At 42.5% G+C, this 24685-nt stretch overlaps 1 protein-coding gene across 15 annotated transcripts in view; it reads right to left on the bottom strand.

Moving 5' to 3' along the window:
- The window catches only part of SIPA1L1 (signal induced proliferation associated 1 like 1), a 353323-nt gene that overhangs the window by 106799 nt on the left and 221839 nt on the right, over positions 1 to 24685 (bottom strand). For all 15 annotated transcript variants that reach the window (XM_069731445.1, XM_069731481.1, XM_069731472.1 and 12 more), the window contains 2 exons: positions 7794 to 7924; positions 182 to 370 (listed from right to left, as the gene is read on the bottom strand). In XM_069731445.1, coding sequence (XP_069587546.1) covers positions 182 to 370; positions 7794 to 7924 — 320 coding nt within the window. The remainder of the gene's footprint in view (positions 1 to 181; positions 371 to 7793; positions 7925 to 24685) is intronic.

Consider the following 24685-nt stretch of genomic DNA (forward strand, 5'->3'; position numbering starts at 1 on the left):
GCTGCGGAATATGTTGGCGCTATATAAATAAAATTATTATTATTATTGGTCCAGACTGCAACCACTCAACCCTACTCCTGTATGGCTTTTTGGATATGTGCTTTTCTTTGGGTGGCTATAGCAGTCCTCCTTTAAATATATATGGCAGGGGCAATACAATGATTTCACACAAATCACCTACCCCTTGTTCATCCAGTTTCATGAGCTGCTCAGTAACTTTCGGGGTGTTGAAGGCCAGTCGTAGACCTTGGACGTTCAGCTCAGGAATAATATGCTCGAGCACCTCTTTAAGCGGCAGCCCTCTTGCTGTGCCGTGTTTAGCAGTTGACGGAATTGAATCTTCAAGCACTGATCCGCGTAAAGTCATAAGCTAAGGATAGAGGAGAAACTACAAGTCAGATAACTTCTTAACAGGTCGTACGAGCACTTACTACAAGGACATTTACTATTAATGCATAAGCCATCAAGTCACAGCCCTCCACTTTCTGATTTATGGTTCTGTACCGATAAATTAATCATACGTTGCATTAACACTCCATGGAAGACCAAGCTGGAAACCCCAGATACAAATCACCCAGATTAACCGTGCAAGTATCCCATGAGCCATTTGAACCAAAACTTGACACATTACACTGCAGAATAGAATAAAACACTTAATCCTCAATATATTAAATTAATATTACATATATTAAAAGATAACGATATTAGGGCAATAATAGTGAATATCCAGGTCGTGAAAAAAACATGTTTTATGACATTTGTTAGGCTGGGTTCACACATCATTATGGGCGTCCGTTAGACAGACTACGTTACACCGCAGCATAACGCGGTGTAACGTAGTCCATTAACGCTGCAATTAATTCCTATGTTGGACGCATCACTAGCGCACGCCCACAATGGGCGTGCGCTAGCGATGTGCCGTCATTGAGTGACGGACCCTGGGACGTGGGCTGCAGCGTTTCCAGGTCCGTCACTGATAGCTCTATCTGCGCTAGCGCGATGACACATCTGCACTTGCGTTAACAGCAGCCCGTTAATGTACGTGTTGAACGGGCTGCTGTTAGCGCAATGTGAACCTAGCCTTATAGGCTTGAATCTAGTAGGTAATGATTTCAGGGCAGATTTTCTAGTGGAAAATGAATAGCTTAAAGTGGTCATGTTAACAGAAAATGAAATATTCTCCAAACCAAGTTTTTATAAGGAACATGTTAGTTTTCTTTGATTTTGTACACACCAGTATTATTGAAGGGGCAAAAATCATTAAAAGGCGCACACCACTTAATGATTTTAGCATATCTTCTCAGTGGCGTGCCAGAAATGCTACTTCAAGTAACATTTGTGGCTTAAAGGGATTATTGAGGCTTTTATTCTATGGGGCTAAGCACTTAGCAGGTCATTGCCAACTTCCTGCCTCTATTGCCATTCGACAATCTTTCCTGGCTCAGATCAGTCAGGGACTGCTCCTGCAGGCAGTTCTGCTTGCTGGGATGTCACATAGAGCAGTTCCTTCTCTTCCACTCTGCTCTGGTGTCTATTATGACTTCAGCTTGATTATGCAAATTGCCTCTTCTGAGAAAAAGAGGATTTAAACTCTATAGCGCCACCTGTTGGAAGTAGCGATCCTACAAGTCACAATCAACTCTTTAACGAGTCGTGCAATATGACTTAGGATTAAAGCCAAATCAGTATCTCAATTCGCAGACACGGTGTTTCGGGCTGTTGGCCCTCGTCAGTGCGAAGCATGAGAACTGATTTGGCTAGGTGTGAGGCTCTAGACTGGGGTCTAAGGGGTATCGTTTCTCCTTGTGGAGAGTGATTGACAGTCGACTCAGCTTAATGCAGAGGGGAGCTGCTGTCAATCTACATGACATCAACAGTGATGCTCCATTGACAGAGCAGAGTGGACGAGAAGGAGATGCTCTGTCGATGTGATGTCACAGGAAGAAGGAGAATCGCTGGAAGGAGAGGTCGAGGTCCTTGTCCGTTACAAGTAAAGGAGAGATGATTGCACAACACAACAGGCAAGAACTACCTGTCGGTCAATGCTTAGCTCCATAGGAAAATAAATAATTAAGCTGTGGCTAACCTCTTTAAAATTACACCAGCAAAGTGGCAGATGTATGTTTATATAACAGTCTTCACCATTCACAAAAGGGGATGGTCACAGCTCCTCTCATCCCCATCCCTGTAGAGTGACCTCTGCACAGGACACAGAGCATGCCTAGAAACCACTATAGCATGTAAAACACCCTGTAATCAAACAGTACATAAATACAAATACTGTTTCATTAACCCTAAGGCACATCTTTCAACTTTGTTTGTTCTTCTAGGTAGTAGACATGACTAGTTCCAAAGAATGTTTGCAATGTTTGTCAATTTGTAAACGCATGACTATTGATTTATTATGGGATATTCTAGTTTACAATTTTCATTATTGTTTGAATCGCCATCATTATGGGAGAACAAACAAAGTAAACAGTGCTTAAAAGAGTCATTGCATTTGGACAAATACGTGTAGACGTTGACATTAGCTGTATCTTTCAACAAATGTCAGCGCTTGTGATGGACGACCTACACGTTCTAGAAATGGAATGTGGCTATATCTGGCTGGAAAAACTTTTGTCAATGTGCATATCCTATATCTGGTCACATCCGGAACCCAAACCACTAAGATACCTGTCCTTGTACTTAAGGGGGTCTACACAGCCGTCAGACAGTCTGCCCAGGTTCTAAAAGTCCAAAGCATTTCCGGAATGCAAGTAATAGATGAGAAACAGATCCAACCAAGCTACATTTTATTCAATCCGGTGTTCTAGCAATTGCACATAATCCTGCGGTATGCTACAATGTAAGTGGCTAGAAAAGAGTATTCTTAAAAGAATAAATAAAAAAAAACAACAGCAGCAGTTTGGTTGAAGAAATATTTTGAGTATGGAGTTATAATTATACAGATCAAAGGCTGGGGGCATTGGATCTCTGCCTGCCCCCCTTTGAATAAAAATTCTGTAAAAATTAATGAGAACACCAGAAAAAAAATAGAAAAATAGAAAAGAAATCAAGACATGGAAATGCGAAGCTTTAAAAAAAAAAAAAAAAAAAAGGTAGTAGCTGGCCAATGTCATTTGAAGGAAAGTATGCTTATCTGCTGTGCTGTGGAGTCGGTGTCCATTTTGGTGGAGTCGGTATAAAATCGACCGACTCCTATAATATATAATACATTGGGTACAGTAGTACAATGCTGTAAATGTTTTCATAAGAATTTGGGAAAGTTATGAAATATCCTATAAATGTCTGTTCCTGATGTAAGGAGCTCGGCTTTTAGTAGAGATGGATCTGTGCTGCACTTTATGTATATGCTCAGTAGTGACCAGTGCTGTGGAGTCGTAGATGAGATGAATCTGTGCTGCACTTTATGTACATGCTCAGTAGTGACCAGTGCTGTGGAGTCGTAGATGAGATGAATCTGTGCTGTACTTTATGTATATGCTCAGTAGTGACCAGTGCTGTGGAGTCGTAGATGAGATGAATCTGTGCTGTACTTTATGTACATGCTCAGTAGTGACCAGTGCTGTGGAGTCGTAGATGAGATGAATCTGTGCTGCTCTTTATGTACATGCTCAGTAGTGACCAGTGCTGTGGAGTCGTAGATGAGATGAATCTGTGCTGCACTTTATGTATATGCTCAGTAGTGACCAGTGCTGGGGAGTCGTAGATGAGATGAATCTGTGCTGCTCTTTATGTACATGCTCAGTAGTGACCATTCAGTAGTGAAATTTGGGCACGTTGAATCTGACCGATTTCAAATGTTTTCTTTAGATTGCTGGTGTGATTTGGATTCCAGACCCTAACTAGTTGATGACTTGGGTTCCTATTGACCCTTGTTACTTCATTTTGTTCTCATCCAATATGGATCAGTAAAGATTTTCAACTTGAATCTGTCATTCATTGAGATCTGATCTGTGATACTATATGTGTGACTGTAGTGAGGTTTATTTTAGCAGTGTATCTGCAGTCATGATCACGTTGGCAATTAAAGAAACCTAAGTTTCTTCATATGAAAGTGACCATTTCAGTAAAATTAGAGATTGCAATAAACCAGATAGTGAGCCGTGATCTGCACAAATGCTCGGCATGCTGGAGCTGATCAGTAAGCTGCTTGCCAATATTCTGCAGCTACCACTGATGGCCTGCAGCAGATGTCTCAGGTGATTTGTACGTCAAATCCGTTTTTAGGAAGCTTGAATAAATAACTTTCATTCAATTTATGAAGAACATCAACAAAACAGACACAATGTACGGAGTTATGGAGGCGTTTGAGCAGGAATAACAAATTACTGAAGATGCCCACAGAAGAATGTCTCCTACGCAGGACCTCTCCAAGAGTAGGAAGAGGGGGCCATTAAGAGAGTCCCCCACATTAGAAGACCCAAGCAGCCCAGGTATTGACATGGTCAGCCATTCTGAAGTATTGCTGGCATTAAAACGGGAACGGTTGCATTGAATTTGCAGTGTGATCTCTAGGCAAAATCTTATAGAGCAGGAGGAGCAGAGCATAATGATATCGAGGTTTTTGGGAAGAGACTCAGTACAACTTGTATTTTAGTTATTAAATTCCTGCTCACTCCAGGCTTAGGGGTCCAGCGAGTGGTCCACATCAGTGAATCAATGTTGGATCTATATGAAAACTCATAGATGGAAGGATGTCAATCATTAAAAGGGTTGTCTGGGATTTTCAGACTGATGGTTTATCCTTAGGATAGGTTATAACAATCTGATTGATGGGGGTGTGACACACGGAACCCCCACCAATCAGCTGCTACTGGTGCCAGCAGCGTTGCACAGCACAGACCTGTCAACTGTGAAGTGGCGGCGGCCGTGTACTGCACATCATCCATCCTTTTTTCGAATTAACAGGAGGCAAATGTGCAGCCCCCAGCCGTGACTACAGTACAGCTGACAAAAATGCAGCGCCATGACTGAGCACTTCCGGTCACCGCCAGCACCGGAAACTACTGATTGCCTGGGGTGCCATGTGTAAAAGTCAATGTAAAAGTACCTAACAACCCCTTTAAGAAAAACGGATTGCAATTGCTGAAAAATATGTAAAACAATAAGTAGAGCAAGTTCTTACCCTCCCTAGGACAAGCATCAGCTCCCTGACTCTACTGCAGTCTGTGTTTTGGCGGTGACATTACCGCTGTAGTTAATCAGTGAGCACGGCGGCTCACGCTGCCTACCTTGGCACAGACATGGATCTCAGTAACTGGCCACAGTGGTGATGCGAGCTGTCGACATGACGCCACTGTTGCAGCCAAAACACTGAGATCTGAGCAGCTGGCACTGGTTCTGGAGAGGGTGAGAACCAGTTCTGTTTGTAAGTTTTGGTATCTTAAAGTATTTTCAAGCATTTGGAGCCCATTTTCCTTAAAAGTGGAAAATCCCTTTAAGCTTTTAAGCATTAAATTACACTTAATTTATTGCCATACAATAGTGTATAAATTTTCTTAACATCTGCTGCCCTATAGCGTCATGTCTGTGGCTTGTCAAATAAATAAGGCAGCACACTGCAGCGCTAAAACATGCAAACATGAAAATTGAACTCCATTACTGCACTAGAAATATGAAAAAATTAGAGCGTTTAGCGCATAAATTGACCAATTCATGTGTACCTGGTAGCCACATTAGGGCATCTCTCGTATACCAGGTCCTACACTTTCCTTTCCTCGCTGAGAATAAACGTCTTCAAATGAATGGGAACCTGTGAAACCTCCTCTGAGACTAAACTTCCCTCGCTCTGTGGAGGGGTAATAGACCTGCTGCGATTAAAACACCTGTGGCTAAGAGGCGAAGTGCTCAGTTAGAAGGCTAGTGAATGCAAATTTCAAAAAACTGACCGTCACATCCAAACATAGACTAAGTGTGAACAGGTGCTGAACAGAGAGTCACCAACCCATATACAGTCTATGTTTGGATGTGACGGTCAGTTTTTTGAAATTTGCATTCTTTAGCCTTCTGACTGAGCACTCCGCCACTACGCTACCAGGTACACATGAATTGGCCAATTTATGCGCTAAACGCTCTCATTTTTTCATATTTCTAGTGCAGTAATGCAGTTCAATTTTTGTGTTTCACGTTTGCATGTTTTAGCGCCGCAATGTGCTGCCTTATTTATTTGCCTGTATATGGGTTGGTGACTCTAGGTTCAGCACCTGTTCACACTTTGTCTATGTTTGGATGTGACGGTCAGTTTTTTGAAATTTGTATTCACTAGCCTACTGACTGAGCACTCCGCCTCTTAGCCACAGGTGTTTTAATCGCAGCAGGTCCATTACCCCTCCACAGAGAGAGGGAAGTTTTGTCTCAGAGGAGGTTTCACAGGTTGGATGTGACAGTCAATTTTTTAAAATATGTCTGTGGCTTGAACAGGATTTTCCAGGTGGCAATTTCGCTTTAAAGAGAACCTGTAAGCTGACTGATGCTGCCTGAACCAGGACACCAACACTGCATTCATTCTACATACAGTGTGGCAGAGAAAACATACTTGGAGAACGTGGCTTGGGACTAGACATCTTAGATGACTAGTCCGAGGCCAGTACCCAGTGGCTTATCACTACTTCGCTGCTCTACACTGACAGGTCCCACTCTATGCATATACTTAGAGCGAGACCTGTCAGTCATGGAGAACAAGGTGTGGAGAAGCAGCTGTTACCGGCCTTGAATAAGTCATCCGAGACATGTAGTCTGTGGCAGGTTTGTAAAATTATATTTTCTGAAAAGCCACATACACAAGCATGCCCCGTGCATGCTCCGATAACACCTTGTCCGAGCACTCTCGCTCATCACTATTGAGGACCTTTCTCCATGTAGGACATCCAAAGGTGTTGAAAACACATCCATGCACCATCTGGGTTAGAAAGAGAACATGGCTATGTCCTTGGAGGCAGTAACACCATCATCTCCTTGTGTCTTAGCGATAGCGGGACAATCATATAGCTTATATTGTCACAACACCAACAGTTATGAGGATAAAGTACACTGTACTCCACCCTGACTGTCATTACTGTGTCTGGACCTAAGGATGGTCCACGGTAAAATAGGCAAAAGGTGCAAAACACTCCCCTGAAAATAACTGTACTTCTACTAACTGTACTTTCATTTTAAGATAAAATGTGTCAAGAGAAGCAGAGAAGTCAAATAAAACACATTGTGATTGACCTCGCAGCTTCTCCAACACAAAGGGTCAATCTGGTCATGGAGGTAGAGACTTTCCAGCAGATGACATCAGGTTTTTGTACCTTCAGGGTCAATTTTTAAGAGTATTTCCACCAATATTACAGATCCCAAATCCAACAAGAAAATGCCCTGCACCAATGGTAACGCCCCCTCTTATCACAGGAGAGGAGAAAATATTGGCGGAGGGAAAGGAGGGGCTCATAGTCTTACCGCAAGATCACACATAATTATTGTTGAAAACTGAAGGCCAAACACCGCAGTTAAAGGGATTGTCCACTAAGCCCTAGTTCATTCCGAATCTGAATAGGGAACGACGTCATTGTAGTATATCTATAATATGGAGTAAATTGAGTATTCGGGAAGAGCCCGTATTCCTGCGTTTAAGGGGGTCTCCACTTCAGTGGCACACGGATGGTAACATGGTATTGACTGATAAAGATAAATATCATTTTAAAGGGGTTATAAGGAGTAAAAAAAAATTGCTTTATTTCTCGAGAAAAGTGCCGCCCTGGTCCATGGGCTGTTGAAAAATGTACATAAAAAATATATCTATATTTTACCTCACTGGTTCGAAAGATGACCCGATAGTTATACTGGGGTCCATTTTCCTTTGCATCTTCCAATTTTTCTCTCCGGATACTCACAGCCACCGGACCAAGATTGTCATCAGATCCAAAGTAATTCCAGTGCTCTGAAAAAAATAAATACAGAAAATGTTTTATACAATACATTTTCTCTCTTATTTCCAACCAAAATAAATATTCTTTGATAGAAGGATTTGTCATATATAGACTGAAAAATCTCACAAACAATACAAGGATATGTTCACATGCAGGAGTTAGGTTTTTTTTTTTTTTTGCTCCTCTTTTAGTCAAATTAAAACCTGCTTTTTATCAGTACCAACAAAAACGATGAGATCTCAGAAATCTCACGCACACACTGAAGATTTTATTTCAGTGTTTTTTTTCACCCATAGAAAACAATGAGGAAGTGAAAAAACACTGCAAACCCCCCCTCAAACTGAACAAAACTTTTCCACTGCATTTCTGGCAAACAAAACTACGGTAGCTTTATCCTTCATGTTTGTAGACGAACGCACTGAAGTAATTTGCGCCCAAAATAAAATTTAAAAAAAAAACACTTGTTACAAACGTCACAAAACAGGTATTTTTAACACAGCTAAGCGAGCAGGTTTTAGCAGTGGGGGGAAAAAAACACAACAAAAATCCTGAATGTGAACACAGTCCTAGTGCATGAAATAAGATACGGCTCTCCGAAAATATGAGAAGGCGCTCAAGTGGGGCTCAGATCCACATAGATGTAAAATTCAGCACTCAAAGAGAATATGAAAAATAGTGATAAGCGAATGTGCCAGGATAAGGTGTTATCTGAGCATGCTCTGGTGCTAACAGAGTGACTTGAGGTACCGTCACATTTAGCGACGCTGCAGCGATCCAGACAACGATCCCGATCGCTGCAGCGTCGCTGTTTGGTCGCTGGAGAGCTGTCACACAGACAGCTCTCCAGCGACCAACAATCCCGAAGTCCCCGGGTAACCAGGGTAAACATCGGGTTACTAAGCGCAGGGCCGCGCTTAGTAACCCGATGTTTACCCTGGTTACCAGCGTAAAAGTAAATAAAAAAAAAAAAACACTACATACTTACCTTCCGCTGTCTGTCCCCCGGCGCTCTGCTTCCTGTACTGACTGTGAGCGCCAGCCGGAAAGCACAGCGGTGACGTCACCGCTGTGCTCTGCTTTCCGGCTGGCCGGCGCTCACAGTGCAGAGAAGCACAGCGCCGAGAACAGACATCAGAATGTGAGTATGTAGTGTTTGTTTTTTTAACTTTTACGCTGGTAACCAGGGTCGGGTTACTAAGCGCAGCCCTGCGCTTAGTAACCCGATGTTTACCCTGGTTACCAGTGAAGACATCGCTGAATCGGCGTCACACACGCCGATTCAGCGATGTCTGCAGGGAGTCCAGCGACAAAATAAAGTGCTGGACTTTCTGCACCGACCAACGATGGCACAGCAGGATCCTGATCGCTGCTGCGTGTCAAACTCAACGATATCGCTAGCCAGGACGCTGCAACGTCACGGATCGCTAGCGATATCATTCAGTGTGACGGTACCTTTGGAAAAATATGTTGGCGTCCCCGCAGCTGCATGTCTTGTGGCTGTTAGACATCCTCAAAACATGCGGGGATTACCTAACAAACAGACATTCCTTGCATGTGTTGTGGCTGTTGAACAATCATGAGACATGCACTCGTATAGCACCCAAGCACATTCGCACAACACTACAAAATAACTAATATATTAACCTTATACACTAAATCCCCCAATGTACAGCACATCATCAATCACATTCTACGTGCACTGGGGCACAGCTCGGTTTCTATACCACCAAGTACGCTTTCCCGGAGCTCGGAGGCTCGCACAGTCAGCAAAAACCCAATCTCAGCCTTTTATGCTACTTAATCAGGTGACAAACATTAGGTGGTCCGAAACTGTGAAGGGCAGCAAAGAGGCAGGCATCACGGGAAAAGGCATTTTCAGGAAAACTACTAACCCTTCCTCCTTCCAAAAGAAAAGTCCAATATGGGCACAAGTCAGATGCCAGTATGAAAAAAAATAATTCACCCACCCAAAAATGTAACTTCACAGTCTAGTAGATGTAGAGAATTTTCTCCTTGAGGAATCTTACAGAACATAGGTTTTGCTAAAACTGCTTCGAGGAAAAAACAAACAAAAAAAAAGCACGTAATATAACACTGGATAATTTCAAGCACTTTGCCATGCAATCTAATATGTAATTATCCGTATGTAATTACTAAAAACATTACAAAATAAAGCACGAAAAGAAAAAGTAAATAATATGCTTGGCATTAGTTGAGGCAGTGAGATAGGAGGGTGCAGGGGCTAATAAACGTGTAACTGGCTGTTAATAATTTGTTTTAAAAAATAAAAAATATTTTATTCCCCAGAATCCTTTATATTAAAATATGACTGTTTTGCAATACACTAAAAATAGAAGACACATTATCAGGATATGCTTGAAGGATACATTTGGCGTATTTTAAAGAACATTTACTGGTTTATCTATATATACAGTATATATAAAAAATATAGTGTAAATAAACCCTAAATGAGCTATTTAAAAGGAATCTGTAGGATCAACCTTGGTATGCCATCTATGGGGATGTATGGTAAATCATAGAAAGCTGAGTAAAATGCCTCTAGAGCTTACTATAAATGAAAGGGGTGTTACCAGTGTGAGACATGTAATGACCGACAGTCTGCTCTCCTGATCTCACTGCAGAGCTGTGAGTGATTATAACTAACAGTACTGTAGAGCTGTGAGTGATTATAACTAACACAGTACTGCAGAGCTGTGAGTGATTATAACTAACAGTACTGCAGAGCTGTGAGTGATTATAACTAACACAGTACTACAGAGCTGTGAGCGATTATAACAGTACTGCAGAGTGGTGAGTGATTATAACTAACAGTACTGCAGAGCTGTGAGTGATTATAACAGTACTGCAGAGCTGAGAGTGATTATAACTAACAGTACTGCAGAGCTGAGATTTGTCTTACTACAAACACATCTGCAGCTACATCTCTACTCTTCTGTTCTCAGCTCTGCTGCACAGCGATTTCTGACTACCACCAGGTTCTCATTCAAAAGTCTGTTTTTCTTACGTCCACAAAACAGGCAAATTATTTTGATCAAACTCTGATCAGAGTGCAGTCGGAACATCATCAGTTTTTCTCATACGTGGAGACAAAATATGAAAAGCATCTCCTACGTGACAGTCCATGTAAATAAAACCGCACTCGGATGTTATCCGAGTGCTGTCAGATTTTCTTTCATGGACCCATAAAATTGCATTGCAGATTCTGATCTGACACTCAGATCAAAATTAAAAAACGTCTCCATGATTTTGCACAGACCAATCGGTCTGAGGAAAATGTCGGGCATGTAAGTGGCCCCATAGACTATCACAGGTAAAAATGCTGACTGTGAAAAACATGGCCAGCACTCATAAGCAAAAAGTGGACGTGTGAACAATGCCTAACACATTACAGTAGAATTGAACTTTGGCTTATTACAAACACGTTTGCACCTGAAGATCTCTTCTCACAATGCTGTCAAGATTGCTGTATTGCTCTCTACCCCATACTGGCTGCCTGTGAAATTGAAGCCGACAACACTATGACAGGACAAATGCATCTGCAAATATGTTTGTAATGTGACAAAGCTCAGCTCTGCTGTACTGTATTAGTTATAATCAAACTCCGTTATAGAGTGAGTTCAGGAGAGCAGACTGTATGAGTGGAGTATGAAGAGGAAGCCAGAGATCAGCTGCATGCCGGACTTCCTCTTCATTATCGATTTGTTCGAAGGTGGGGACAATGATGCCAGTGCCGATTGGGTGCTGGCGTCAAAACGCCACATGAGAGTTTCAGGACCGGGAGTACAGATACTACTGGAAGGGCAGCTGCACGGTGAGTGGGTATAGGTTTTATTATTTTATCGTGGCCAAATATTTTGATCAAGAAGGGGTTGCCTTAGTACTGGGTAAGCTCTTTAAAAAAACAAAAAAAATACAGTAAGACACTAAGGCTTCTTTCACACTTCCGTCGGTACGCTAAGCGTCGGCACGACGTACCGACAGACGTTGTTAAAATTCGGCACAACGTGGGCAGCGGATGCAGTTTTTCAATGCATCCGCTGCCCATTCTAAAGTCCCGGGGAGGAGCTAGAGATCTCCGCCCGGGCATGCGCATTCCAAAGTGCAGGATGCGAGGTACGAAAAAAACAGTCCCTTGAACGTTTTTTCGTGACGACGGTCTGCCAAAACAACGCATCCAGTGCACGACGGACGCAACGTATGGCCATACGTCGCAATCTGTCGACAATACAAGTCTATGGGGAAAAACGCATCCTGCGGGCACATTTGCAGGATGCGTTTTTTTCCCAAAACGACGCATTGCGACGGACGCCAAATGACGCAAGTGTGAAAGTAGCCTTACATAAAGTCTATATATGTCCATCTATTATACATACACACGTATATATCAATATATATCATGTGATATGGTATCAGTGGTAATTAATAAACAATACTCATTATGGATAGGAATTATGAAAATTGTTATGATTACTACATCAGATTTGGCTTATAGGATTCCATATGAAGAGGATAAAATGAGAATACAGTACATAGAAGCATTGTCAGCCCATTCAAATGGTGATAAAATACCAATAGACATGAGAAGGACGGCTGAATTTTTTTCTTTATCATATGTTAGAAATATGGTAAAATATTTTTTAGAACAAATGTGATATATTCACCTGATGCATAAACATGGTAATACCATGTGTGAAAAGAGTTAAGAAGGTTAATTAATCTAATCAAAGAATAGTCAATTTAACAGAACAGGTTTTAGCATGCACGGACCAGCTGCCCTTTTTTCTGCATAGATGCATTTACAACAAAGGGCAAAACTCCAGCAAGTAGCCTCCGGCTAACAAACCAAATTAAATGTCACACCGACTGTTTTATTAATACTTTATAGGTCAGCTCATTAACTAAAAGTTTGATCTTAGTGGCTACGGCGCATTCAGTGCAACCTTCCACTTCCAACATGAGCCAACATGCTATAAGTACCTAAACCACATGGAAAGAGCATTAATTCTTTATTACCAGTATATAGAATATCTTTTATTTTATTTTTTGGGCAATGGTTCTGATTGGAGTTAGGCAAAACAATTTGCAGGACCCTGTAATTACAATAAAACTAAAATCATCCCATCATTGCAATATTCAATGAAATAAAAAAAATATATACAATTTTGAATTTAATGGTCACAATGGAACATTTCATTTATTTATTTATTTCTGGATGACATATGGTAAATCCTAAACCAATAGTGACTGGGGACGGCAAAGAACGCTGGTTCCTGTAACAGTTGCAGTTCGCCCTATGTACTGAATACAAGAATAACGTTTTCCCAATAGGAGCAGATTAAAAACCAAATAGATTTGACGTCTTACACAAGAGAGCAAGGTATTCAATTATTAAGCAGAATACAATTTCCCCAAATGGTAAAATAGGAACATGAAAGCTCGGCAATCCTATTGTAAGGTGGAACCGCCAAGCTTATGGACCAGTGAGGCACATGGACTCCGGGCGTTGGTGCCGTTTCTCAGAGGACACGTGGAATCGAGGAGTTTAACTATGTGGAATCTCAGGAGCAGTTGGACAGATGGAGTGGAGCCCAGCACATGCAAGTTGAAAACACAGTAAGTGTAGGTAATGGAGCAAAGAAAACATGGAACACGCGAGTCTAAATCCCAAGACACAGGTGTGTAGGATTAGGGAGATGATATCACTGAGTGACAGCGAGCAACCTGCAAAATACTACGTGGAGCGCAGCAGAGGGCAGCAGACTGAGGTGAAGGAAGCAGAGCCTGTGATAGCTGTTTAACACCTATACACTATTTAATACCCACCCTCAATATTCGGAATGGTCCTGTCACTTTTTAGCAATCCACTTATAATAATAATAATCTTTATTTTTATATAGCGCTAACATATTCCGCAGCGCTTTACAGTTTGCACACACTATCATCGCTGTCCCAGATGGGGCTCACAATCTAGATTCCCTATCTGTATGTCTTTGGAATGTAGGAGGAAACCGGAGTGCCCAGAGGAATCCTACGCAAACACAGGGAGAACATACAAACTCTTTGCAGATGTTGTCCAAGGTGGGAATAGAACCTGGACCCCAGCGCTGCAAGGCTGCAGTGCTAACCACTGCGCCACCGTGCTGCCCACTTATAAAATATTGAGTTTTTTCTTCTTCTTTATCCTGTTTAAAGTAAGGCAAGCCATCATTAGAAAATGACCCTTTGTTTAAATCAAGTTTTTGTGTTATTTGTTTTTAAACTTTTTTAAATTTATACTTATTACAATCTATATGAAAAATAAAAAATATTAATCTTGATATTTTCCCACGTTACTGGGTGTTTTTTTTTTTTTTTTTTAAAGAAAACAATGTATGTACAACATAGCCACAATGAACAGACTCTAGCATAATGTTTTGTATTGCCGCATCTTATGACCGTGTGCCAAGGTCCTTTTAAAGGGAGGAGGAGCTGTGACACTGCCTATTGGCATTAGTGGATCCTGTGTTATCAGCTGTATGTAGAGTTATTACATGCCTCTGCTGATAAGGAATCTGCTGAAAATTTTTCCTGAAAATACAGGAAGTTACACAGCGGCAAAATTCATGCAGATGTTAAACAGGCAATGCCTGCATGTGCTGCGTCTGTCGAACAGTGGCAAGACAAAGCCGCAGGGATTCGAACATATTCTTCAAGCACGCCGAAGACACTCAGTTATCACACAAGCATGGATAACACCTTATATGCGCATTTAAGTAAATAAGGCAGCACACTGCAGCGCTAGAACATGCAAACTTGAAATACGAAATTTGAACTGCATTACTGCACTAGAAATATGAAAAATGAGAGCGTTTAGCGCATAAAAAAAGCCAATTTTATGTGTACCTGGTAGCCCCTTTACGGCATCTCTCTTATACCAGGTCCTACACTTGCCTTACCTCGCTGAGAATAAACGTCTCCATCTGAATGGGTACATGTGAAACCTCTTCCTAGACTAAAATTCTCTCTCTCTGTGGAGGGGTATTGGACCTGCTGTAATAAAACACCTGTGGCTAGAAGGCGGAGTGCACGATCAGAAGGCTAGAGAATACATTTCAAAAACCTGACCTGCACATCCAAACATAGACTAAGTGTGAACAGGTGCTGAACCTAGAGTCGCCAACTCGTATATAGTTAAGTAAATAAAGCAGCACACTGCAGTGCTAGAACATGCAAACTTGAAATACGAAATTTGAACTGCATTACTGCACTAGAAAATATAGTGTCAAAGGAATTTAATGGTAACCTGTCGCCCCAAAACTGACTAAAATACTGTGAGATCTTTTGGAACACCTGGAGTGGACCCGCAGATCCACGACAACGAACCTCCCAAGGGTGAGCTGACCAGGTAGACCACCCCCCTATACAGGGAGCGTTAGGGGCAGAACCAAGGGAGACTATTGCCGCAGAAGCTGGAACCCGGAGACAGGTAGTAGGAGGTACAAATTAGAGAAGCTAGGCGTAGGACGGACAGAGCGGGGTAAGATGAAGTACAGTTAGGGAAGAGCTGGGTACAGGTGAGACCAAAGGAGCACTGCGAAGGGGAAGACACAAAGGAAGCAGGACAGGACAGAGACACCAGACTACAAGGTACGGAGAGGACACTGGGAGGACTGGACTGGACGAGGAGACAAGGAAGCCTGGGAAAGGCAGAGAAGCTAAACTGGCTGGACAGAGGGGAGACTCAGAACAGGCAGTGCAAAGACAAAGGAGGACCTGAGTCACAGAAGCACAAATGACAGACAGGCAAGGAGCAAAGGAAGGAATCGCCTTAAATACATGGAGTGCTGAAGGACTTCTGGGTTACGGTCCTCCAGGATCACAAGAGAGGAGAAACAGAGCTCCCGCACGCGCACCCGACGAGAACCAGGGAGCGGAGAAGAATGAAGGAGAAGACGCGTGCCTGCAGGAGGAGCGCGCCGCAGTGGGTAAGTATGAGCGGGAGGAGAGGCGGTGGTCCCGGCAGCAGGCACAGCCGCAGAAGGGGTGGCCGTGACAAATATCCAGTATTTCTATATATTTCCAAAGGGGAGACCAAGTACTGAGGGTGGTGAAGGACCAGATGTTGCCGATTCAAGTTGAAATGTCCTTGTCTTCATCTTTCCTCGTCTGGCTTGATTGAAGACATGCGAAGTCATGACAAACCTAGATAATATCTTGTCCATTCGCCCCATTTCCGGAACATGCACAGTGAAGCGAGGTGGTCTCGCCCTGGCTAATGACCAAATCTAGAGGCTTTCAGGTGGGACAAGCTATTTCTTTGTATTACAGACTGTAGAAAAGGCTATTCAGAAGCTGTTGCATGTCCTCATTCTCACACTATGACTGATATCAGCACGATGTACTAATTTTAGATCCACCTACTTGGAAGTAAAGAATAACATATAAACAATAATGAGAAAAAGAAAGGCTGGGGATGAAAAAGCGTTTATGGAAAGTGCAACAAAGGCGCTTATTAACACTTCTGTGGCCTACATAGCGAGACAATAATAGGTCAAAGGGGTTAACAAGTTGTTTAAAATTACTAACTTTGGTATTCTGTGATGACCGGAGCCATGCGAAACTCCAACCGCCTGCAGTCATCCTGGGCAGCTCTTCAGATTAGTAGGACCTGTCTTTGACGTTGTTGGCACCAGTCTACTCCTGACGTAGAGCCATTGAGAAATCTTATTAAACTTCCCATAGACAATATATACGCTGGGTTGCAATGGTAGACCTCTTTACATGTCAATCACTTCTTGAGATTTCTTATTCAGAGTAAAAGCCTCCTTTAGGCAATTTTCTCTAAGGCCACTGAACCACGTTCATTCGAATCATTTTGCTCAGCTGTATTGATTACCTAGTCTTAGGCTCACGAAAAACCTTTCTTGTGGTCATTTTTTATAAGGTTCTGTTCTGTCCATAGGGCACCAGTGGTGTCACCCATATAACGGATTCAATTTCATTACTCTTTAGTAGACGACGACATCACGTTGACCGGGCAGCGCGGCGGTAAGGCTACGTTCACATTGGCGTTCCGCCAATGTGCGTCGCTGTTGCGCCGGCGACGCAGCGGCGACGCGCCCCTATGTTTAACATAGGGGACGCGTGCGTTTTTAGGGTGGCGTTTTTCGACACTTGCGTCGTTTCCGACGCTAGCGTCGGACGCAAGAAAATGCAACAAGTTGCATTTTCTGTGCGTCCGATTTTGGTCAAAAAACGACGCACGCTAGTGTGAACGTAGCCTAAATGAGAAGCCTTTTGTGTTCCAACACATTTCGGCGATGGACTGGCGCCTTTATCCAGATAAAAAAAACAAATATCGGATATGGCATCTGAAAGTTTGGATGGGATATTCAACAGAACAAGATTATCATGGGTGCTGGGTAAGGCGATAGTAAGAGGATTCTGTAGAAATCACTTTTCAGCAATCATCTCATTATCATCACAGGATTACAATGAATAGTAACAACTCTATATATTGATAAAGGATCCACCATTTATGATAGGCGATCGTTACAGATCACATCCTCCACCCTCCCTGCACACTGATTTCTGCATAGGTCATAGAGCATGCTCACAACACTTTTCCCCAGAAGAGACAGACTCATTGACAATCTATAGGTTTCTAAGTTTTTGTGAAACATGTGAATGCTTTTAACATTAGGTCAGGGAAAATAACGGTCTAATAATCAATAAAAAAAAGAAAATCTAACATCAGAAAATAAACAGATTGGAAAAATAGGTATTTGTTTATATTAGTTTCCTTTAACCCCTTAACGACCGCCGATACGCCTTTTAACGGCGGCAGTTAAGGGTACTTAAACCACAGCGCCGTTAATTAACGGCGCTGTGGAAAAAGTGAATAGCGCTCCCCAGAGTCGGATTTTCTCAGGGGTCTCGTATGCCGGGGGTAGCCGATACACCAGAGAACATGATTCGGGGCTTTTTACCGACCCTGGGGTGTGCGATCGCTGGTAATTAACCGTTTACCAGCGGTCGCAAAGAGAAAAAAAAGCGATTTCCCATTTCATTTCTCTGTCCTCCGATGTGATCGCACATCAGAGGACAGAGAAATGGGGTCCCCGTTCGCCCCCGATACTCACCTGTCTCCCTCGATGCTCCTCGTGGCTCCTGATGGGAGTCGCCATCTTGTTCCGGCCAAAAACAAGATGCGCAGTGCGCCCGCCGGCCGGCACCCGGAACATTTTTGGGGTCTCGGCTGCCGGGGGTAGCTAAGACCCCAAAGAAGACGATCAGGGTCGGTTTTTACCGACCCCTGTTTTGTGATAGCCGGTAATTAACTTTACCGGCGGCCGAAGAAAAAAAAAAAGCGATGTGTCATTCTCTCTCCTCTGATGTGATCGCACATCAGAGGACAGAGAAATAGGGGGATTTGGGGACCCTGTTATACTTACCGGTGTCACTGGGTCCTCCTGCGTCCCCTCCAGGCCGCCGGCTTCTTCCTCCGGTAAGAAAATGGCGGGCGCATGCGCAGTGATCTGCCGGCCGGCAGCTAGAGGAGTTGGGCTAAAGCTAGGGTTAGAGTTGGGGCTAAAGTTAGGGCTAAGGTTGGGGCTAAAGTTAGGGCTAGGGTTGGGATTAGGGTTGGGATTAGGGTTAGGGTTGGGATTAGGGTTAGGTTTGGGGTTAGGGTTAAGGTTAGGGTTGGGATTAGGGGTGTATTGGGATTAGGGTTGAGATTAGGATTAGGGGTGTGTTGGATTTAGGGTTTTGATTAGGGTTATGGTTAGGGTTGGGATTAGGGTTGTTTTGGGGTTAGGGTTGTGATTATCGTTAGGGTTGTGATTAGGATTATGGATCGGGTTGGGATTAGGGTTAGGGGTGTGTTGGGGCTAGGATAGGAGTTAGAATTGAGGTGTTTCCACTGTTTAGGTACATCAGGGGGTCTCCAAACGCGACAGCCAATTTTGCGCTCAAAAAGTCAAATGGTGCTCCCTCCCTTCTGAGCTCTGCCGTGCGCCCAAACAGTGGTTTACCCCCACATACATATAGGGCATCAGCGTACTCGGGATAAATTGGACAACAACATTTGGGGTCCAATTTCTCCTGTTACCCTTGTGAAAATAAAAACTTGGGGGCTGAATAATCTTTTTTTGCGGAAAAAAACTTTTTTTATTTTCATGACTCTGCATTATAAACTTCTGTGAAGCACCTGGGGGTTTAAAGTGCTCACCACACATCTAGATAAGTTCCTTAAGGGGTCTAGTTTCCAAAATGGTGTCACTTGTGGGGGGTTTCTACTGTTTAGGTACATCAGGGGCTCTGCAAACGCAACATAACGCCCGCAGACCATTCTATCAAAGTCTGCATTCCAAAACGGCGCTCCTTCCCTTCCAAGCTCTGCCGTGCGCCCAAACAGTGGCCCCCCCACACACATGGGGCATCAGTGTACTCAAGACAAATTGGACAACAACTTTTGGGGTCCAATTTCTCCTGTTACCCTTGTAAAAATAAAAACTTGGGGGCTAAAAAATCTTTTTTGTGGAAAAAAAACTATTTTTTATTTTCACGACTCTGCATTATAAACTTCTGTGAAGCACCTGGGGGTTTAAAGTGCTCACCACACATCTAGATAAGTTCCTTAAGGGGTCTAGTTTCCAAAATGGTGTCACTTGTGGGGGGTTTCCACTGTTTAGGCACATCAGGGGCTAAAGTGAAATGGCACTCCTTCTCTTCCAAGCTCTGCGGTGCGCCCAAACAGTGGTTTACCCCCACATGTGTTATCGGCGTATTCAGGAGAAATTGCACAACAAAATTTATGGTTAAATTTCTGCTTTTACACTTAAGACAATTAAAAAAAATGGTTCTGAAGAAAAATGTTTGCAAAAAAAGTTAAATGTTCATTTTTTCCTTCCACATTGTTTCAGTTCCTGTGAAACACCTGAAAGGTTAATAAACTTCTTGAATGTGGTTTTGAGCACCTTGAGGGGTGTAGTTTTTAGAATGGTGTCACACTTCATTATTTTCTATCATATGGACCCCTCAAAATGACTTCAAATGTGATGTGGTCCCTAAAAAAAAAATGGTGTTGTAAAAATGAGAAATTGCTGGTCAACTTTTAACCCTTATAACTCCCTAACAAAAAAAAAATTTGTTTCCAAAATTGTGCTGATGTAAAGTAGACATGTGGGAAATGTTATTTATTAACTATTTTTTGTGACATATCTCTCTGATTTAAGGGCATAAAAATACAAAATTTGAAAATTGCAAAATTTTAAAAATTTGCCATATTTCCGTTTTTTCATAAATAATCGCAAGTAATATCGAAGAAATGTTACCACTAACATGAAGTACAATATGTCCCAAAAAAAAAACCTATCTCTGAATCAGTGGGATCTGTTAAAGCGTTCCAGAGTTATAACCTCATAAAGGGACAGTGGTCAAAATTGTAAAAATTGGCCCGGTCATTAAGTACCAAATGGGCTCTGTCACTAAGGGGTTAATGTAGGGTTGATATACAAGCCTGATTGTTTCACATGAGTAATCAGTTTGTTAAACCTCTATCACAGTGACCAGCCACGGTAAGGAGTGATACAACACTGATTGGTAATAAATCATGAAGGTCGTTAGACTATAAGCTGCTTCAGTGCATTGTACAATAACACATAAGATACTGAAGAACGAGAACGATCACCAACTACCTCCTCCATTCTGAGGATCAGTCAACGTGAAAGGATGAGGCAGGAGTCACCTGCAGGAGTGACCTAAATGGAGATCAATTATCCCCTAATACAGACTCAACGTCTCGTTACAGAGGATTCACTTAATTTTAGATTACAAACATATAAACAAAAAAATGACCAATAAAGGCCAAGTGTCAGGTTCGTACTGATATATAGCATGAGGATATACAGTATTTTGTTTTCTATTTTATTACATAGGTTTTTAGGATTCTAAATAGTGGGAAATGTTCTAAAACAAAAAAAATAAGGTAACTATTTACCCCCCTTGGCTCACTTGCCACCACAGATACTGGAAGAGATGACCTCCTGTCCATCATTCATGTGATCACGGAAGCCAACCGATAGCTCCTCGGTCACTTACTATGTATTAGATATTCCCACTGTGGCCAGTGATTGACATCAACAGTCACGTGAATAAGAGACAGCACTTTATCACTTCTGGATCACGAATGTGGCAGGGGAGCACCCTTGAGACCTGTACCCATTTAGCGAGAATACAGGATCAAAGATTGCCAAACAAAAAGGCCAACTGAAAATAGATAGGAACATATTAGGCTATGTGCATACGTTGCGGATTTTGCTGCGGATCCGCAGCAGTTTTCCATGCATTGTTCAGTACCATGTAAACGTATGGAAAACGGAATCTGCAGTACACATGCTGCGGAATATACTGCGCGGAAACTCTGCGTTGTATTTTCCGCAGCATGTCAATTCATTGTGCGGATTCCGCAGCATTTTACACCTGTTCCTCAATAGGAATCCGCAGGTGAAATCCGCACAAAAAACACTGGAAATCCGCAGGTAAAACGCACTGCGGATTTTGCAAAAACGGTGGGGAAAAATCCGCAACGTGTGCACATAGCCTTAAAGCGCTGGTTGATCAAGTACATTCAAGTTTTGTAAAAGGGAATCGGTCACCAGATCTTGAAAAGTGCATGATGTACGGGCAGAGAACCAGATTCCAGGATGAGTGACTTACTGGGCTGCTTGCTGCAGATTTTATTAAAAAAGGTTTTATCTGCTGTAGCTATAGCAGTTCTCTGAATGCATAACTCCACCCACACCACGCAGCTGCGTACACTGTATATAGGACGAAAGCGGTCATTGTTGGGGGCAGGGTTGGACTATCTGGCAGCAGGCCAAGTCATCCTTTATTGATGATCGCCTGCTGATCAAACAGTGATTTTATAAAATCTACACATTAAGCAGCCCAGTAAGTAATACATTGGTGGAATCAGGCTCTCTTGCCTCTACATTATGCTGCTCTCAGATTAGGTTAAGAAAAACCCAGGCTGGGCAATTCCGCCATATAAAATAAGAAACCTTACACTCCCCTCCAAGACCAAAGCTGTTCTAGAAGTGTCAATGCCAAAATTAATGGCAGTCGCTTGACACTGTTACATCACGTGACTGCTGCAGCCAATCAGTGGCCACTGAACGGCTGCAGCTTCTCAGTATTCTGTCACACTATGTTTGCTATGATGGAATAGTAAAAGCTGAACAACTACCGTACTTCCGACTAGCTGCAACGGTCATTTAATGTAACAGTGTCATATATCTTTTAAGAATTGAATCATCGGATTTTGAGGGGAGTATGTTTTTTTCTTTTATACGTGGGATTTGAGCAGTTAAGATTAATGCTGGACAGCACAGACAACCCATGTAATTATTGTAAGGGCTCAAGCACACGGCTATATTAACAGATGGTGAAGTCACATATTTAGAGTCAAAAATAGGACTGGGTTTTGCTTTGCACTAATGAGGGGCAAACATCCCGAAACACGCGTCTGAAAAGAAGAGTGACGGTTTTGGATTTTATCCTAAGGGTATGTGCACACGTTGCAGATTTGCCTGCGGATTTTTCTGCACTAAATCCGCAGCTCTTGGCAGAAGACGCAGGTGCGTTTTTTGATGCGGTTTTTTGAAAGCTAAATAAAGATGTATTATTGAACAAAAAAAGATTTGTCATGTCTAGTCCAACCTCCTCTTTGACATTTGGCCAACCCACACTCCATTACACACATAGATAGTCAGATAGATAGATGGAATGAGATAGATAGATAGATAGATAGATAGATGGATAGTTAGGCTACTTTCACACATCAGGTTTTAGCCGTCAGGCACAATCCGGCAAGTTTTGAAAAAAACGGATCCGTTTTTTTTTTTTTTGCCGAATGCGTTTTTTTTTCATAGAGTTGTATTAGCACAGGATTGTGCCTGATGGCCACACGTTTCATCCGTTTTTTCCAGATCCGTAAAAAATAAAACCTTTCCAGCGGACGGAGAAAACGCAGAGTAAAGTTTTTTCTGTCCGGCGAAAAAATGCTTAGCGACTGATTCAGCAAAAAATGTATGAAACTGAGATGTGAAATGATGAATCCGGCCTCCGAATCCTGTTTTTCATGCAAAACGGAAAATGTACATGATTTCAATGGAAAAAATGCATGAAAAACCGGATTCGGTGGCCGAATTCATTATTTCACATCTCAGTTTCATACGTTTTTCACCGGATCAGTCGCTGGGCGTTTTTTCGCCGGACAGAAAAAACGTTTTTCTGTACGTTTTCTCCGTCCACTGGAAACAGCTTTTCAGACGGATCCGGCAAAAAACGGATGAAACGTGGGGCCATCAGGCGCAATCTGACGCTAATACAACAGAAAAAAGGGATCCGGCGGAATAAAAACACAGATCCACTTTTTTCAAAACTCGCCGGATTATGCCTGACGGCAAAAACCTGATGTGTGAAAGTAGCCAGATAGATATTATGGATAGATACATCTATGTAGCTATAGATATAACTGTCTATAAATATATCTATAGATAGGTATAGCCATGGTTACAGTATATCTATAGATATATCTATGGATTTATCTATGGATATATCTATGGATATATAATAGCGAGGCCGCTATGCTTTACGGCCGGCGCTTACACAGTGCAGGGAAGCAGAACGCCGGGGGACGCGACAGACACCGGAATGTAAGCATGTAGTTTTTTTTTTTTTACATTTACACTGGTAACCAGGGTAAACATCGGGTTACTAAGTGCGGCCCTGCGCTTAGTAACCCGATGTTTACCCTGGTTACCCGGGGACTTCGGCATCGTTGGTCGCTGGAGAGCTGTCTGTGTGTCAGCTCTCCAGCGACCACACAGCGACACTGCAGCGATCCGCATCGTTGTCTAGATCGCTGCAGCGCCGCTAAATGTGACGGTACCTTTAGTCATATGGCTTGTTAAATGGTCGATGTTGACTTTTAGGATTGCGGCTTCAAATTTGTGGACTAACGTTCAAATCCTCTTCCTCTCTGTAAAGACAATTAGCTTATTTCATTTCCCAGAGGAGCATTGCACAGCTTTTTATCCTACTTACCCTGGGATTGCCAGGCATGTTACTCTCCATAAGGAAAAATGTCACTGCTTAACCTCCAGTCAGAGGCATCTCATGCTATGCACTGAAGAGGGGTAAACACCCTGAAACAAATGTCTGCATATTGAGGTTTGGTTTGGCTTTTTCGTTAAAGGGTCGATATTGACATTAAGGATTGCAGCTTCCAATAGGTGGCACTAGCAAGTCCTCTTCTTCTCCGAAGAGGCAATTATCTGGTGAGGCTATGGAAGTGTTTTCTCACAGGAGTCAGATCCATTCATTGCCTACTGCATGGGCCAGTAATTGACAGAATACTGAATCACAGGTAGTAGCAGAAGGAATGCTGGGGCTGGAAATTGACACAACCCAATAAGTTTTACAGCATTATAATATAAAGAATACGCCATGCAGAGTAGTATCAGCAGGATACAGAGACAGCACAGTGCAGAAGGGAAAAGGCGAAGTGTCAGAAGACAGAACATTTCATTGATGTCTTCTCGCTGAACAGCATTTCGTATAATGGCCTTTTAGTTTATTTTTACATCAATACAGTAAAACCTCAATCCCCTCCAACCGACGAGGACTTAACCTTGTATTGATCAATGTGCTATTAAAAATTTTCAGGCGTTATGCACTCACTGTGGCTAAGTTGTGTTTTTTCG

Source organism: Ranitomeya imitator, chromosome 1 (genome assembly GCF_032444005.1).
Source record: "Ranitomeya imitator isolate aRanImi1 chromosome 1, aRanImi1.pri, whole genome shotgun sequence".
NCBI lineage: Eukaryota > Metazoa > Chordata > Amphibia > Anura > Dendrobatidae > Ranitomeya > Ranitomeya imitator.